This window comes from Rhinoraja longicauda, chromosome 4 (assembly GCF_053455715.1).
Source record: "Rhinoraja longicauda isolate Sanriku21f chromosome 4, sRhiLon1.1, whole genome shotgun sequence".
NCBI classification, from domain to species: Eukaryota; Metazoa; Chordata; class Chondrichthyes; order Rajiformes; family Arhynchobatidae; genus Rhinoraja; species Rhinoraja longicauda.
The window spans coordinates 5170115-5187269 of NC_135956.1; the positions used below are offsets into that span (position 1 = coordinate 5170115).

The 17155-nt window shown below is 43.0% G+C and overlaps 1 protein-coding gene across 2 annotated transcripts in view; it reads left to right on the forward strand.

Annotated features, from left to right (window-relative positions):
* csmd3b (CUB and Sushi multiple domains 3b) overlaps positions 1-17155 on the forward strand; it is a 1698079-nt gene that overhangs the window by 1423888 nt on the left and 257036 nt on the right. For both annotated transcript variants that reach the window (XM_078397138.1, XM_078397139.1), the window contains exon 30: positions 2389-2583. In XM_078397138.1, coding sequence (XP_078253264.1) covers positions 2389-2583 — 195 coding nt within the window. The remainder of the gene's footprint in view (positions 1-2388; positions 2584-17155) is intronic.

Below are 17155 nucleotides of genomic sequence, written 5' to 3' on the forward strand. Positions count from 1 at the left end.
TGTAATGACCGCCATTTTAGTAAGCAAAACCCGCTGTTCGCTATGCCTCTCGCAGTGTAATCAGTGTTTTGGGGGAACAGTATGTGTGATGATACCATTAAAATGCAGAATATATCTCATCTATCAATTCACAGGTTTTTGTTATTTAAAAAAAAAAATTTCTGAAAGTTTCTAAAATGGTGCCATGATATACTGCGGTTTTTAGGGTCGAGTGGTCTATCTTGTTCTTCTAGTATCTTTGGTCTATGCCGCATCTGCGCCCAAGATGAGGTGTTCCATACCGAGACATCCAAAATATCCTGATTCTGATTAGGGTAAAGGGGTTCTCATCTTCCATCATAGATGAGGCCCTCACTCGTGTCCCCTCAGTACCCCGCAGCACCGCCCGTGTCCCCCTCCCGCAATCATAGCAGGGACCGAGGCCCCCTCGTCTTTACCTGCCACCCCATCAGCCGTCGCATACAGCATATAATCCTCCGACATTTTCACCTCCTCCAACGGGATCCCACCACTGGTCACGTCTTCCCATCTCCACCCTTTCCACTTTCCACAGAGACCATTCCCTCCGCAACTCCCTGGTTAACTCGTCCCTTCCACCCAAACCACCCCCTTTCCAGGTACTTTCTCCGACAACTGCAAGAGATGCAGCACCTGTCCCTATATTTATATATATTTTAAGGCAGAGACAGATAGATTCTTGATTAGTACAGGTGTCAGAGGTTATGGGGAGAAGGCAGGAGAATGGGTTTAGGAGTGAGAGATAGGTAGAAATATAGAAACATAGAAAATAGGTGCAGGAGTAGGCCATTCGGCCCTTCGAGCCAGCACCGCGATTGAATGTGAACATGGCTGATCATCCACAATCAGTACCCCGTTCCTGCCTTCTCGCCAAGTAGATTTTTGATTAGTACAGCTGTCAAAGGTTATGGGGAGAAGGCAGGAGAATGGGGTTAGGAGGGAGAGAAAGATCAGCCAATATTGAATGGCAGAGTAGACTTGATGGGCCGAATGGCCTAATTCTACTTCTATTCCTTATGACCTTAGGACCCTGACTATCCTTTCTGGTTAGACAGAGGTTTACTTGCTCCTCCTCCAACCTCATCGACTGTATATGTTCTCCCAAGTGACTCTTATACATCGGCGAGACCAATCGTAGATTGGACGATTGTTTAGCTGAACACCTTCGTCCAGTCTGCCTGGGCCTACGTGATCTCCTGGTTGCCAAACACTGTAATTCTCCTTCCAATTCCCACACTGACTTTTCTGTCCCTTGGCCTCCTCCATTGTCAGAGTGAGCCCAAACACATTGCAGGAACAGCACCTCATATTTCACTTGGGCAGCTTACGCCCCAGCAGTATGATATTGAATTCTCCATCAACAAGTAACCCTTCCATCCCCTCTCTCTCTGTCCCTCCCCCACCCTAGTTGTTGGACGAGCTTCACTGTCATCCTGGTGAGTTTCATTGTCTGTATAACTCATTAACACCTAGCCCACATACGTTTCCTTGATCATCGTTACATTTTTTGTATATCTTACATTCATTGTTTCTATATCTTTCCATATCACCGTCTATATCTCTTGTTTCCCTCTCCCCTGACTCACTCTGAAGAAGAGTCTTGACCCGAAACGTCACCCATTCCTTCTGTCCAGAGATGCTGCCTGACCCGTTGAGTTACTCCAGCTTTCTGTGTCTATTTCGGGTTTAAACCAGCATCTGCAGTTCCTTCCTACAGGTTTCTGGCTACTCTGGTCAGTGATCAGGTGCAGGCCACTGTCATTTTCTTCCCCCACATTTACCATGCTTAAGGTCATTGGAACCACCTGCAACACCAGAACACAGGTTTAAAGTCAGGAACAATCAAATCTGGCATTCTTGATGTGTGCAGAATAGTCACTTAAGAGGTCATAAGTTCATAGGTGATGATAGGAGCAGAATTAGACCATTCAGCCCATTGAGTCTATTCTGCCATTCAATAATGGCTGATCCATCTCTCCCTCCTAACCCCATTCTCCTGCCTTCTCCCCATAACCCCTGACACCCGTACTAATCAAGAATCAGTACCCTAGGAGATAGACTTAAACTTTAAAATGTGAATAATTTAAAAAATATAACACTGATTTTAATTAAACTTCTTCCATTAGCACCAAAGGGATGACGGTGAGTCAGGTGGGCTTAAAATTGTTGCGCTATCGTGTACCGTTTTGCCTGTAGGTCAGGAACAAACAAACAAACAAACGAGAGTTTTAGTATATAGATATTCTAATTATTGCTGTGTAAATTTCAGTGAAGAATAATTTGGATAAATTGCAATCAACATTGCTCACCCCCAAGAAAGCAAACGGGGTACCGATTATTTTCAGCATTTTCTTCTTTTTGATTATTTAGCAAAACTACGAGAATCGTGCTTTGATCCTGGGAATGTCATGAATAGTACCAGACTGGGAAGTGACAGTAAACTGGGATCGACTGTTACATACTACTGCGATGCTGGCTATGTGCTCCAAGGTTATTCAACCCTTACCTGCATTATGGGCGACGATGGAAGACCTGGATGGAATAGAGCTTTGCCAAGTTGTCATGGTAGGATCTATTTGATTGAGCTTTTATTGTTGAACATGTTGTGATTTAAGAAACTAATAATAGAAAATGAAAGTTGCTTTTGGTCAAAATTAAGTGAAGCATTTTACATATGTGACATGAGAATAGGGTTTCATAGGATTACAATAATAAACATTGACATAAAATACTTTTGCACATTCCCAGTTATTCAAATGGTCTAATGGCGATTCAGAAATATGCTCTGGAAATCCATGCTATAACCTTCTGAACGATATCATTATGGGTAGCTGTTGGTAATATTTAATCTGAAACTTCCAATATCCATTCTTTGCACAGGAAAACCTGCCAGCAAATATCTTCTTTACTTCTTTTGGTTTCTGTTTGAAAATTGCTTATTTTGATTTTTCAGTCCTAGTTCCAATGCCGAAGTAACAAAATTAGTACAACTTACTTCAGTGATGTAAAAAAAGACACAGGTACCATGCGGACAGCAATTAGTGGGATTAACTTTAAGAGCCTTTGCTGTTCTAATCACAGTAAACTTAATTTATTCATCCACTTATTTATTCATTCCATGTTCGGAATCAATTGGACTGACTGACTGACAGCGGTTTGGCTAATGCAGATTTGAATGCACTTTGGGATTGATGAAACCACAAAAGCTCGTACTTTAAAGCAGATCTTGGGTTTAGTGGGGATGACAGCTACTGTTAAAATATTGAAATGCAGGATGCTTGCGATAGAGATGTGCCAAAAAGCTTTAGATGCGGCACATTCTGTATTCCAAAAAAAGAAGAATGTTAGTCCTGAAAAATAATAGAATGCCCTGATAGAATGATAATAGGATTATATAAATAAAAAGCAAAGCATAAAGCTGTGGAAATTGCGGTGAGGAACATATCATTGGGAGATGATCCATTTTCAGTGACCAATCTCATAGTGGCTTCCATTGAAATGATTCACTTGCAAAGAGGGTAAAGCAGATTTTTGTTCCATTGTTCTACTTGTTGTTCACGTTATCAAATCCAAGCACAAGGAAGGCCAAGGATAATACGAGGAAGGACATCTGAAAGAAAATCTTAAACAGTTTATCTGTTTGTCCAAACGGTACCAATAGATTCCAGACCACCAGCAGTTAATGCCAAAATTTTAGCAAGTAAAATAGATTGGTCAAACAGAAAACAATGCTAATTTTGATTTACCACTGTTTCAACATTTCAATTTAACTGTAAGAATAACCAATTTGTTATAACCTGACACCTATGAATGGTAAACATAGATGCCTCAAAATTATTTTTCATAAAATAGCTTTTGTTCAGCGTTATATCATATCATATCATATATATACAGCCGGAAACAGGCCTTTTCGGCCCTCCAAGTCCGTGCCGCCCAGCGATCCCCGTACATTAACACTATCCTACACCCACTAGGGACACAAAAAATTTTTTTTACATTTACCCAGCCAATTAACCTACATACCTGTACGTCTTTGGAGTGTGGGAGGAAACCGAAGATCTCGGAGAAAACCCACGCAGGTCACGGGGAGAACGTACAAACTCCTTACAGTGCAGCACCTGTAGTCAGGATCGAACCTGAGTCTCCGGCGCTGCATTCGCTGTAAAGCAGCAATTCTACCGCTGCGCTACCGTGCCGCCCAGTTATGTCACTGGAGAACATTTTATTCCAGGGTGAAATGTGGTAATGACCATTCCTGTATAGTATGTACAAGGAAAATAATGGACTGCTACTGGATTCACAACTTAATGCTCCATCTAAATTCTGCTTCCAGTCAAGTGCAGTTCTACTTGGTCAAGTGGGCTGAGGAATGGTTGATGAAATTTAATGCAGAGAAATGTGAGGTGTTGCATTTTGGTCAGTCTAACATGGGCAGGACCTACACAGTGAATGGTAGGGCTCTGGGATGTGTTGTAGAGCAGAGGGATCTAAGAGTGCAGGTGCATAGCTTCCTGAAGGTGGAGTCGCAGGTAGGCCCGGTGGGCAAAAAGGCTTTTGGCACATTGGCCTTCATCAGCCAGCGTATTGAGTTTAGAAGTTGGGAGGTCATGTTTCAGTTGTATAAGATGTTGCTGAGGCCACATTTAGAGTATTGTGTTCAGTTCTGGGCACCGTGTTACAGGAAAGATGTTGTCAAGCTGGAAAGGGTACAGAGAAGATTTACGAGGATGTTGCCAGGACTAAAGGGTCTGAGCTATTGGCAGAGGTTGAGTAGTTTAGTTTAGAGATACAGCGCGGAAACAGGCCCTTCGGCCCCTGAGTCCGCGCCGACCATCATTCCCCGCATATTAACACTATCCTACACCCACTGGGGACAATTTTTACATTTACCCAGCCAATTAACCTACAAACCTGTACGTTGTTGGTGTGTGGGAGGAAACCGAAGATCTCGGGGAAAACGCACGCAGGTCACGGGGAGAACGTACAAACTCCGTACAGACAGCACCCTTAGGCGGGATCAAACCCGGGTCTCCGGCGCTGCATTCGCTGTAAGGCAGCAACTCTACCGCTGCACCACCTGTAGACTGGGACTCTATTCCTTGGAGTGCAGGAGGGTGAGGGGTGATCTTAGAGAGGTGTATAAGATCACGAGAGGAATTGATCAGGTAGATGCAGTGTCTGTTGCCCAGAGCAGGGGAATCGAGGAGCAGAGGACAGAGGTGAAGGGGAAAATATTTAATATGAATCTGAGCGGTAACATTTTCACACACAGGGTGTGTGTAACAAGCTGCCAGATGAGGTAGTTCTGTGAAATTCTGCAAGATCAGTTGTTCACTTCTTTCAATTCTCTTTTTCATGCCTTTATGCTAAAAAGCCAGCAACAATAAAATCCCCCATTGCTCAACTGCTGGCATTGACACCCAGCAGCTGAAATATCGCCATGAATCCTCTACTTCATGTGTGCAATCTGACAAGGTACTGAAACAGAATGGTGGTTGAATCCATTATCTGTGCAACGACCACATAACTCAACCATGACAGTGATTGCAATGTAGATAACACACTCATTTTGTGCCTGATAATTAGACTGATGATGGCAAGCAACGTCGCATTCAGTGAGCCAGCACAACTGTACGTTGATTGATGAAAACCGCATTTGTAGATCAAAACATCAGACCTCTTAGTATATTGAGCAACAATGATCCCTACCCTCAAATATAGGGTCATACATGATAGGAACAGAATTAGGCCATTTGGCCCATCAAGTCTACTCCGCCATTCAATCGTGGCTGATCTCTCCCTCCTAACCCCATTCTCCTGCCTTCTCCCCATAGACCCTGACACCTGTACTAATCAAGAATCTATCTAATCTCTGCCTTAAAAATATCCACTGACGGTCTCCACAGCCTTCTGGGGCAAATTCCACAGAGTCACCACCCTCTGACTAAAGAAATTCCTCCTCATCTCTTTCCTAAAGGAACATCCTTTAATTCTGAGACTATAACCTCTAGTCCTAGACTCTCCCACTAGTGGAAACATCCTCTCCGCATCCACTCTATCCAAGCCTTTCACTATTCGGTGCGTTTCAATGAGGTTCCTCCTCATCTAAACTCCAGCGAGCACAGGCCCAGTGCCATCAAACGCTCATGATATGTTAACCCTGGGATCATTTTTGCTTTTCATTCATTCATATGTTTTCGATTCTTGAACTGATGACAGCACTGCTCCACAAAGTCTGGAGGAAATCCCCTTTATACCTTTTAAGCAAATCTTCCATGTCTATTGGAAGGGTAAGTGAGCCCATGCCAGTGTCCCCACTGAGACCAACATCCCCAACACTGAGCTCCTAATGTCAGTGGGCTCAATTGTTTTCTCTCACAACACCTGAGTCTTGAAACAGACACTCTATTCCAGCTGGTAGAGCTGCAGCCAGAGGCCCAGGTTTGATCCTGACCTTGGATGCTGTCTGTGTGCAGTCTGCACGTTCTCCCTGTGACCACGTGGGTTTCCTTCGGGTGCTCTGGTTTCCTCCCAAAGACCTGTGGGTTTTTTTAAGATTGATTGGCCTCTGTAGGTTGTCCCTAGTGTATATGGATTGTGTAGAACTAATGTATGAATGGGTTTTCAATGATCAATCTGGACTCTGTGGGCTAAGGTCCTGTTTTGTCTGAACTAAACTGTCATGAGGGAAAATACTACAAGTGAATAGAAGAGACGATTCAGTGAACACTAATTTCCTCCCCTCCCTTTGTCTGAGCTTTGTGCCTTCCTCTTTTCCGATTCCCAAAATTTGTAACTTGACTGATAGGAGTGGAAATGGAAGCATGAAGTTGTGATGAAAATGCACTGTCATTGAATTTCACATTTGCACTCACCAATTCAGTACTGGCACTGCGCATAACTGAGAGGACAGAACATGATGAGTCATACCTTGAGGTGTTGCTAAACTCTCGTCGAAGAGAGGAGGAGAACTTCTTCAAAGTAGACATACCATCCAAGGACCCAAACAGTCTTCCCAGGTGAGGCAGAGGTTCACTTGCACCTCCTCCAACCTCATCTATTGAATCGAAGGTATTTATTCACAAAATGCTGGAGTAACTCAGCAGGTCAGGCAGCATCTCAGGAGAGAAGTAATGGGTGACGTTTCGGGTCGAGACCCTTCTTCAGATTGATGTTCCAGATGTCAACTTCTCTACATCGGAGAGACCAAACGCAGGCTTGGTGATCGTTTCGCTCAACAACTTCGCTCAGTCCGCCTTAACCAACCTGATCTCCCGGTGGCTGAGCACTTCAACTGCCCCTCCCACTCCCAGTCTGACCTTTCTGTCCTGGGCCTCCTCCATTGTCATAATGAGGCCCAACACAAATTGGAGGGACAGCATCTCATACTTCGCTTGGGTAGCTTAAACCCCAACGGTATGAACATTGACTACTCTAACATTAGATAGTTCCTCTGTCCCTCTCTTTCCCCTCCCCCTTTCCAGTTCTCCCACTAGTCTTCCTGTCTCCTACTATATCCTATCTTTGTCCCGCCCCCTCCCCTGACATCAGTCTGAAGAAGAGTCTCGACCCAAAATGTCACCCATTCCTTCTCTCCTGAGATGCTGCCTGACCCGCTGAGTTACTCCAGCATTTTGTGTCTACCAACCCATAGAATTCCCTGCCTGCACTGACTACAATTCCATCTATTTAAATAATATTGATAGGTCCATCAGTTCTGCTGCTGAATGTGTGCTGTTTGGACAGGAGGAGAGTTGAACAATATGGTTGGCATCAGATTAATGAAGCTCAATTGTCTATCTGCACAGTACACTTCGGTAGGCATTAGCTAAAGCAGTTCAGTTCAGTCTAGTTTATTGTCAAGTGTACCGAGGTACAGTGAAAAGCTTTTTAGGGTCGTGTGCTAACCAGACAGCAAAAAGACAATACATGATGACAATCGAGCCATTTACAGAGTGTAGATACATGACAAGGGGATAATATTTAGTGCAAGATAAAGCCACCAAAGTCTGGTCAAGGATAGTCCAAGGGACATCAAAGAAGTAGATAGTCTGCACTGCTCTCTGGTTGTGGTAGGATGATTCAGTTGCCTGATAGCTGAGAAACTATCCCTGAATCTTGTGTGCATTTTCACACTTCTCTACCTTCTACGTCTATACCTGGATCCTACTTGTATCTACTCGCTGGAATTTAGAAGATTGAGGAGGGATCTTATAGAAACTTACAAAACTCTTAAGGGGTTGAACACGCTAGATGCAGGAAGATTGTTCCCGATGTTGGGGAAGTCCAGAACAAGGGGTCACAGTTTAAGGATAAGGGGGAAGTCTTTTAGGACCGAGATGAGAAAGTTTTTCTTCACACAGAGAGTGGTGAATCTGTGGAATTCTCTGCCACAGAAGGTAGTTGAGGACAGTTCATTGGCTATATTTAAGAGGGAGTTAGATGTGGCCCTTGTGGCTAAAGGGATCAGGGGTATGGAGAGAAGACAGGTACAGGATACTGAGTTGGATGATCAGCCATGATCACATTGAATGGTGGTGCAGGCTCGAAGGGCCGAATAGCCTACTCCTGCACCTATTTTCTATGTTTTAATGTACCCACACCTATACCAAAACCTGTACCCACACTTCCACACCTATACCCACATAGAGTGAAAATATGCTCAGGAGTGTAACCACGATGGATGAATAAGTGAAACATATAGCCACACCTCAATCCACATGGTATCTGATGCACCTATGACAGCGTTGCGGGAGTCCAGGACCAGGGGCCACAATTTAAGAATAAGGGGTAGGCCATTTAGAACGGAGATGAGAAAAAACTTTTTCAACCAGAGAGTTGTGAATCTGTGAAATTCTCTGCCTCAGAAGGCAGTGGAGGCCAATTCTCTGGGTGCTTTCAAGAGAGAGTTAGGTAGAGCTCTTAAAGATAGCGGAGTCAAGGGATATGGGGATATGGGGAGAAGGCAGGAACGGGGTACTGATTGTGGATGATTAGCCATGATCCCAATGAATGGCGGTGCTGGCAGGAAGGGCTGAATGGCCTAGTCCTGCACCAATTGTCTATTGCCTAAATGTGGGCTGGCCATTTGATGCTGTTTTAAAACCATTCCCAGTGATCATTTCCTTGGCAAGTTTTAATAACATTGATTATCCAAAATTGTGATTGAAGTCATGGATGAATATCTTCACTGTCATCTCAAACTGCTTATTTTTCAAGCATTTTACTTTCCAAATCCCTTGAATGTCGCTGCTTTCATTAAAAAAAATAACGTTATCTAGTGCCTTCCATAACCTAAAAAGCAGTTTATAGCCCTAAATGGACTTGCCCCCCCCCCCCCCCCCCATATCAAAAATCTTCTAACCCACCACTCTATCTCCAGGTCCCTCAGGTCGGCCGACTTGGGGCTACTGACTATCCCGGGGTCCATGCTTAAGCTCAGGGGTGACCGCACTTTTGCGGTTGCAGCTCCTAGACTGTGGAACAGCATCCCTCTCCCCATCAGAACTGCCCCCTCCATCCACTCCTTTAAGTCCAGGCTCAGAACCTATTTCTACTCCCTAGCGTTTGAGGCCCTCTGAAGGGGCGCTGTGAACTGTTTATGTATGTGCTGTTATGTTTGTGTGCCATTGTATGTTCGTTCTTAGTACCTGAACGGATGTACAGCACTTTGGTCAACGTGGGTTGTTTTTAAATGCGCTATACAAATAAAATTGACTTGACTTGACTATAACCAGAGACAGTTGCAGTGCTTCTGCAAACGTTGTTAGCTACAATTGTTTTCATTTAGGCTTCTTGATTCTTAAAGACAATGGTTCAAGGAGAAGCCATTACCAGCCCCTGCTCACAGCACTCAAGATTGGCAATAAACATTGACTTGCCATTATTACTGAAAACAAATAAAAGTACCAGTAGGTATTTACTCCTGGCCAGTCAATAGTCAATAGACAATAGGTGCAGAAGGAGGCCATTCGGCCCTTCGAGCCAGCACCATCATTCAATGTGATCATAGCTGATCATTCTCAATCAGTACCCCGTTCCTGCCTTCTCCCCATACCCCCTGACTCCGCTATCCTTAAGAGCTCTATCTAGCTCTCTCTTGAATGCATTCAGAGAATTGGCCTCCACTGCCTTCTGAGGCAGAGAATTCCACAGATTCACAACTCTCTGACTGAAACAGTTTTTCCTCATCTCAGTTCTAAATGGCCTACCCCTTATTCTTAAACTGTGGACCCTTGTTCTGGACTCCCCCAACATTGGGAACATGTCTCCTGCCTCTAACGTGTTCAACCCCTTAATAATCTTATACGTTTCGATAAGATCTCCTCTCATCCTTCATCCTCAGTCCTGTTACGCCCAATGATATTTAAGTCCAAATGTCTGTCATTGCAGTATCACACTGCACCCGCAAAAGCAATTTATACATTCCTTTGTGCAGAAATAGTAAACATCACTCAAACATGATTACTAAAATCAATAGGATGTAGAGTGTAGAGATCATTATCAGTCATAATTGTCCCACCTACTATTAATTGTCCCACCATCTAAATTAATGGGGTGACTGTGCGGGTCAGGCAACATATCTGGGGAACATGGATAGGTGACATTTAAGGTTGGAATCCTTCTTCAGACTGCCTTCTTCAGACTACCAGAAGTATTTAAGCCTTTAACCATAACCCCATTGTGCAATTTTAAATCGGTATGGTCAAAAATCTAGGTCGAATCAGGTACAAGATTACAGAGCTGACTCAAAATGCTGGAGTAACTCAGCGGGACAGGCAGCATCTCTGGATAGAAGGAATGGGTGACTTTTCAGGTCGACACCCTTCTTCAGACTGAGAGTCAGGGGAGAGGGAGATGTATATCGGAGGGTAAGGTGTGAAAACGTGAGATCAAAGGGGATGCACATCAAGGAAAATGTAGAATGGTTCATTGTTAGCTGAGGAGGTGACAACGAGGCGTACACCCAGTAAAATTTAATCAAGAGAACGGTGAAACTAGTTGGAGAACTATGGTGGGGGTGGGGGTTGGAGACAGAGGGAAAGCAAGGGTTACTTGGTTAGAGAAATCAATATTCATACCACAGGGTTGTAATTTGTCCAAGTGAAATATGAGGTGCTGTTCCTGCCAGAAGCATTTGTTTATGCAATCTACCCACACTGACTAAATAGTGAAAATTCAGGTTCAGTATTGTTTCTGAAATCTACATATCAGAGAGGAATAATATACTGAACAATAAAAGTGTTGCCTTTATTCAGCTTAAGCTAAAACATGTTAATCAATGTTATTTTGAAAAAAATAATTTCTTTGGGATCATTTGGAGTGATCATACAGAAGGCTGTTGTTTGGAAAAAACCCCAATTATTTCAATTTACTTAACTTAATCCTGAAGAGTGCACAAATGGTTTGACACTAAGTGTTGACCAGGATCATAAGAAACATGTTGAAAGAGCAGCATGCTGGTACCCATTGCCTTCTCTTATGCCCAATTTAATAATACTAAACTAAAAAATATATATTATTTGCAGCATGGTGACATAACTCATAGAATGTAGGAAAATAACTGCAGATGCTGGTACAAATCGAAGGTATCACAAAATGCTGGAGTAACTCAGCAGGTCAGGCAGCATCTCTGGAGAGAAGCTGCCTGACCTGCTGAGTTACTCCATCATTTTGTGATACCTAACTCGTAGAGTGAGTGCTTTTGTGGTGTTTGCACGTTCTCCTTCTTTTATCTAGAACCTCTAGGGTCCTCCCACATCCCAAAGATGTGTGGTTTGGTCGATCAGATTGGCCACTGTAAGTTAACCCTGTTAAATAATAGAATCAAGGGAAGCTGATGGAAATGTGGGGATAAAAGTGTGGGATTTGCAGGACATCAGTATAAACATCGGCGAGACCAAACGCAGGCTCGGCGATCGCTTCGCTCAACACCTGCGCTCGGTCTGCGTTGGCCAATCTGATCTCCCGGTGGCTGAGCACTTCAACTCCCCCTCCCACTCCCAGTCTGACCTTTCTGTCATGGGCCTCCTCCAGTGCCATAGTGAGGCCCACCGGAAATTGGAGGAACAGCACCTCATATTTCGCCTGGGCAGCTTGCAGCCCAGCGGTATGACCATTGACTTCTCCAACTTTAGATAGTTCCTCTGTCCCTCTCTTCCCCTCCCCCTTCCCAGATCTCCCTCTATCTTCCTGTCTCCACCTATATCCTTCCTTTGTCCCGCCCCCCTGACATCAGTCTGAAGAAGGGTCTCAACCCGAAATGTCGCCCATTCCTTCTCTCCTGAGATGCTGCCTGACCTGCTGAGTTACTCCAGCATTTTGTGAAATAAATACCTTCGATTTGTACCAGCATCTGCAGTTATTTTCTTATAGTATAAATGGAAGGTATTCACAAAATGCTGGAGTAACTCAGCGGGTCAGGCAGCATCTCAGGAGAGAAGGAATGGGTGTTTCATCATAAGTACAGACTTGGTAGACTGAAGGCCTGTTTCCATGCTGTATTGAGTCTATGATTATTAATGTAAAAGTAACAATTGAACTTAAAGATATACAATATAAACAATTATTTTTAATAGATGCAAATACAATACAATATAATACATCTTTATTGTCATTGTACAGGGGTATAACGAGATCGTTAATGCGACTTCCATTCGATGCAATAAATTAATTAGCTAATCAACGGAAATTTAGACAACCCAGAGAAACAAAATTAGAAAAAGTTAAAACAGAATAAAGTGCAAGTAGATCTGTGCCGGGTCAATGTGTGATGTGACCATCCGGCTCAGCAGGACTGGTTCAGAGCATAGAAACATAGAAAGTAGGTGCAGGAGTAGGCCATTCGGCCCTTCGAGCCTGCACCGCCATTCAATATGATCATGGCTGATCATCCAACTCAGTATCCAGAGCAGCTATGGCCCTGGGGATGAAGCTGTTCCTGAGTCTGGAGGTGCGGGCTTAGAAGGCCTTGTAGCGTCTGCCAGATGGTAGAAGTTTGAACAGACTGTTGCAGGGGTGTGAGGAGTCTTTACGAATCCTGATGGCTTTCCTGAGGCAATTTGTATAAAGAGGTAAATACCTTAAAACGGGTCGTCTTCTAGTAGTCTGCTTTGTAGCTTCAGCTGTGTATAAAGAAAACAAGCAACCTCAAAAATATTTGCAGGTTACACTTAACATCATCATGTGAAATATTTCACCAAATATCTCACCACTCCCTTTCATCTCTCTGTAGCTGATTATGTAGATAATTACAGAATAGGGCCTTATTAGCACGACGAATTAACAAAACATGTTTACATGCAATGGGGTTGATAAATTACTGTGAAACTCTTGTGTGTACCCTTGTGAAGCCTGGAAACAGACATCACAACAAATATTTAATATTAATTTCCCATCTGCTGTTTATTTTAGATGTTATTCCATTTAAGATGGATGTGTTGCAAAAAAAAAGTATGTTATTTGAAAAAGCAATAAAAATAATATTTAAAAAAAAGATGGATTTGTTTCTACATTTTAAAAAGGTGGACAGAGTAATATGATATGAATGAGTAAAGCATTTGTACCCCAGCATTGCTCACTATTGCTTCCAGGTTGTGTTGCTGGGTGTAAGTGCACATCTCTTTTTATCTGCTATCTTTGTCACTTTGTCACTGCGTAAGCTTATCTCTTACAATAATTTGGTATACCAGGAATATTTTGCAGTTGTATAAAACTGGGTCTATGATGTCAAATTGTTATCTCGGATTCCAATCTTGGAGATTTCTTTTATTTTTTTGCCAGCAATGTACTTCTTATATGTGCCCCTTAAGCAATACGCTTACTTGACTTATTTTGTACCCCCTATTCCTGGTGGAGGCACCATCGTCAACCCAGATTGCAATGCATTTCCACTGACCTTTCCCAAAAAAACGGATCCACAGGCCTTTCCATTCTGACCACTTGCCCTGCAATCTGCTGCATCCCTTTGTCTGAATCTTGCCATTCCCACTGTTAGCTTGCCGTCATGAAATATCTACCGATTGCCAATCTAATCCATTCACCAGTCTGTCACCCAATTCCCAGCCTGACCTTCCATCCTGATACCTGTCTCGATATTGACTCCACGCCAAATCTTTCTCGGCTGCAATCTGTCTAAGTATTTACCTAATTTTCTTCATGTGAGCCGCAAGAGGAAAGCACAGGACAAGCCTGATTGAATTTTCAAGTGATGACATCTCCATCCAAATAATAGTTACTTGCAGGGCAAACGCTGTCAAGCAACCCTAAGCAAAAGCTGTTTACTTTCCAGACATTCCTTCATGAAAGTGGAATCTACTTCCAAGAGTCCTCAGCTCTGTCATTCTCTATGGGCCATTGGATCCAAGGAGGCAAATTTCTTTGCAACAAACAAGACCATAATAATTTATGTAAAAAGTGAATGATTCAGATTATATGATCTTTGCAAAACCAGAATTGTTGACTTCTGAATCCAGCTTTAGACATTAAATTCTAAACGGGACCACACTTCTACCATACTTATGCTGGGACCAGATAGCTATTTGCAATAACTGCATTTAACAGCATTCTGTACTATTTTTAACACAATGCATGGCTCCATGAGTCCATACAGTTTTAATGCAAGGAAAACAGATGCTGATGCTGGTGAAACAAAAATGATCCAATTTAAGAATCAGTTATAAAGAAGCAAGGTGCAGAATTGGAACATTTTTGAAAAGCAGTTCTCATCAGTGATCCTTAATTGTTAACTGTGTGTTTGTGTTGTCATTTGTGAGCGGAGCACCAAGGCACACTCCTTGCACGGTAGCGCAGCGGTAGAGTTGCTGCTTTACAGCGAATGCAGCGCCGGAGACTCAGGTTCGATCCTGACTACGGGTGCTGCACTGTAAGGAGTTTGTACGTTCTCCCCGTGACCTGCGTGGGTTTTCTCCGAGATCTTCGGTTTCCTCCCACACTCCAAAGACGTACAGGTATGTAGGTTAATTGGCTAGGTAAATGTAAAAATTGTCCCTAGTGGGTGTAGGATAGTGTTAATGTGCGGGGATCGCTGGGCGGCGCGGACTTGGTGGGCCGAAAAGGCCTGTTTCCGGCTGTATATATATGATATGATATGATGATATGATATATGCACATACTTGGCCAATAGACTTATTCATTCATTCATTTATTGTGTATAATTAACCCACTGATAATGAGTGGACATCTTGAGGTGGGTGTATAGAAGGGCCAGAATGAATTATGCTATGGATTTGGAGATCATTGTTCAGGTAGGCTGAGGTGAGAAAATAAAATTTAAAAAGTGCAGAATATAAAGCCACAGAAGATACTAAGATGCTGCTTAATGAAAGGTGATGATCTTATAGGATAGAGTGGGTGCAGCAGGAATTTCCAGAGGATGGAATTGTTGAAGGCTGATGGGTCCAAACAAGTAAACACTCTAAGATCTTACAGCCACATATTCTTGTATTTAATTACATTTGTCAAGAATTTCTTTGTTTAGTTGATAATGGGCAGTCAATTTAAAATCCTTCAGAAGACCTTATGTATATTCTTGGTTGGAATAGATAAAAGGCTGGAATGCCTTAGGACTGTTAAAATGAATGCGAATGAGTTGAGGCACAGGTTTTAAGACGAGTTAACTTAATTCAGATAAACTAGGTCACTTAAATGAATAATGCAAAATTGACATATTGATTTCAATCAACCCATGGAATTTTTTGGCTAGTTTAGACAGGGCAAAATCAAAATCTTCAAGTTTCAGATTCCAGATTTGTACAAATACTAACAAATAACAAGGGTAAATGGAATAAATAATATGGAAAGATGGAAGGTGATTGAAATGTGCATTAAATAGCTGTGTGAATATTTCTGCACATATTTGCTTTTCTTTGCACAATTTTAAACAATTATTAGACAAAGATCTGCATGATATTTTAAATTGCTTTTTTGGAAAGTATGTGTTGAATACAATTTAGAGCTGCATACTTGGAATTGGATTGTACTATACAACTGTAACTTAGATCTTGGCATTATTGTATTGTACATTGTCATACATATTTGAGTATGTTAATTACATCTTAAGTAATGATCCATTGAGTCATTGATGATTCATGGTGTACTCAATGGATCAATGTCTGAAAGGAATTATTTTCTCTTGTTTCTTTGTATTGTTTCTATTTCCTCAGGCTTTGTATTAACTATAACTGGGAGAGTAGAAGGAACGTCTACACTTTCAGTTATTTGAATTAGATGAACAAATTATCCCAAATATTCAGGAGATCAGGCAGCCCCCATTAATGTGTCAATGGCCTAGTACGTAGAACAGTAGAACACGGGAATGTGTTCAGCTCACAATGTTTGCACCGAAGACGATGCCGTCGAACTGATCTCATCTGTCTGTTCAACATTGATATTCCTCGATTCCATGAACTTCCATGCGCCTGTTTAAAAGCCACTTAAACACCACTGTGGTCTTTGCCTCCACCACCGTCTCAGGCAATACGTTCCAGGTCCCCACTAATTTCTATGTAAAAAAACTTGCCCTGCACTTCTAATTAAACTTTCTAACCAACTATAAGACCAACCTTGGAGCTGCTGAAGGTGACGCCTCGTTGGCAGAGGAGCTGAACCTCTTCTTTGCTCGCTTTGAAGTGGAGCCACCCGAGACAGCCATATCACACCACATGGTCCACAGCAGCCTAACCCTCAAGATAGAGGAGCATGAGGTGAGGCGCACGCTGCGGGCCATCAATCCAAGGAAGGCTACTGGACCCGACGGCGTCTCTGGACGCGTGCTGAAGGACTGCGCTGACCAGCTGGCTGGAGTCTGTACGAGGATTTTCAACCAGTCTCTGGCCCAGTCCACTGTTCCATCCTGTCTGAAGTCCGCAATCATAGTCCCCTTGCCCAAAAAACCCCACATTTCCAGCCTCAACGACTACCGGCCAGTCGCACTCACACCAGTGGTGATGAAGTGTTTTGAAAAACTGGTCCGGGGTCATATCACATCACTCCTGCCCCGAAGCTTTGACCCCCACCAGTTTGCGTACAGAGCGAATAGATCCACAGAGGACGCTATAGCCACAGCCCTCCATGCTGCACTGTTCCACCTGGAGCAGCCGGGGAGCTACGTGCGGAT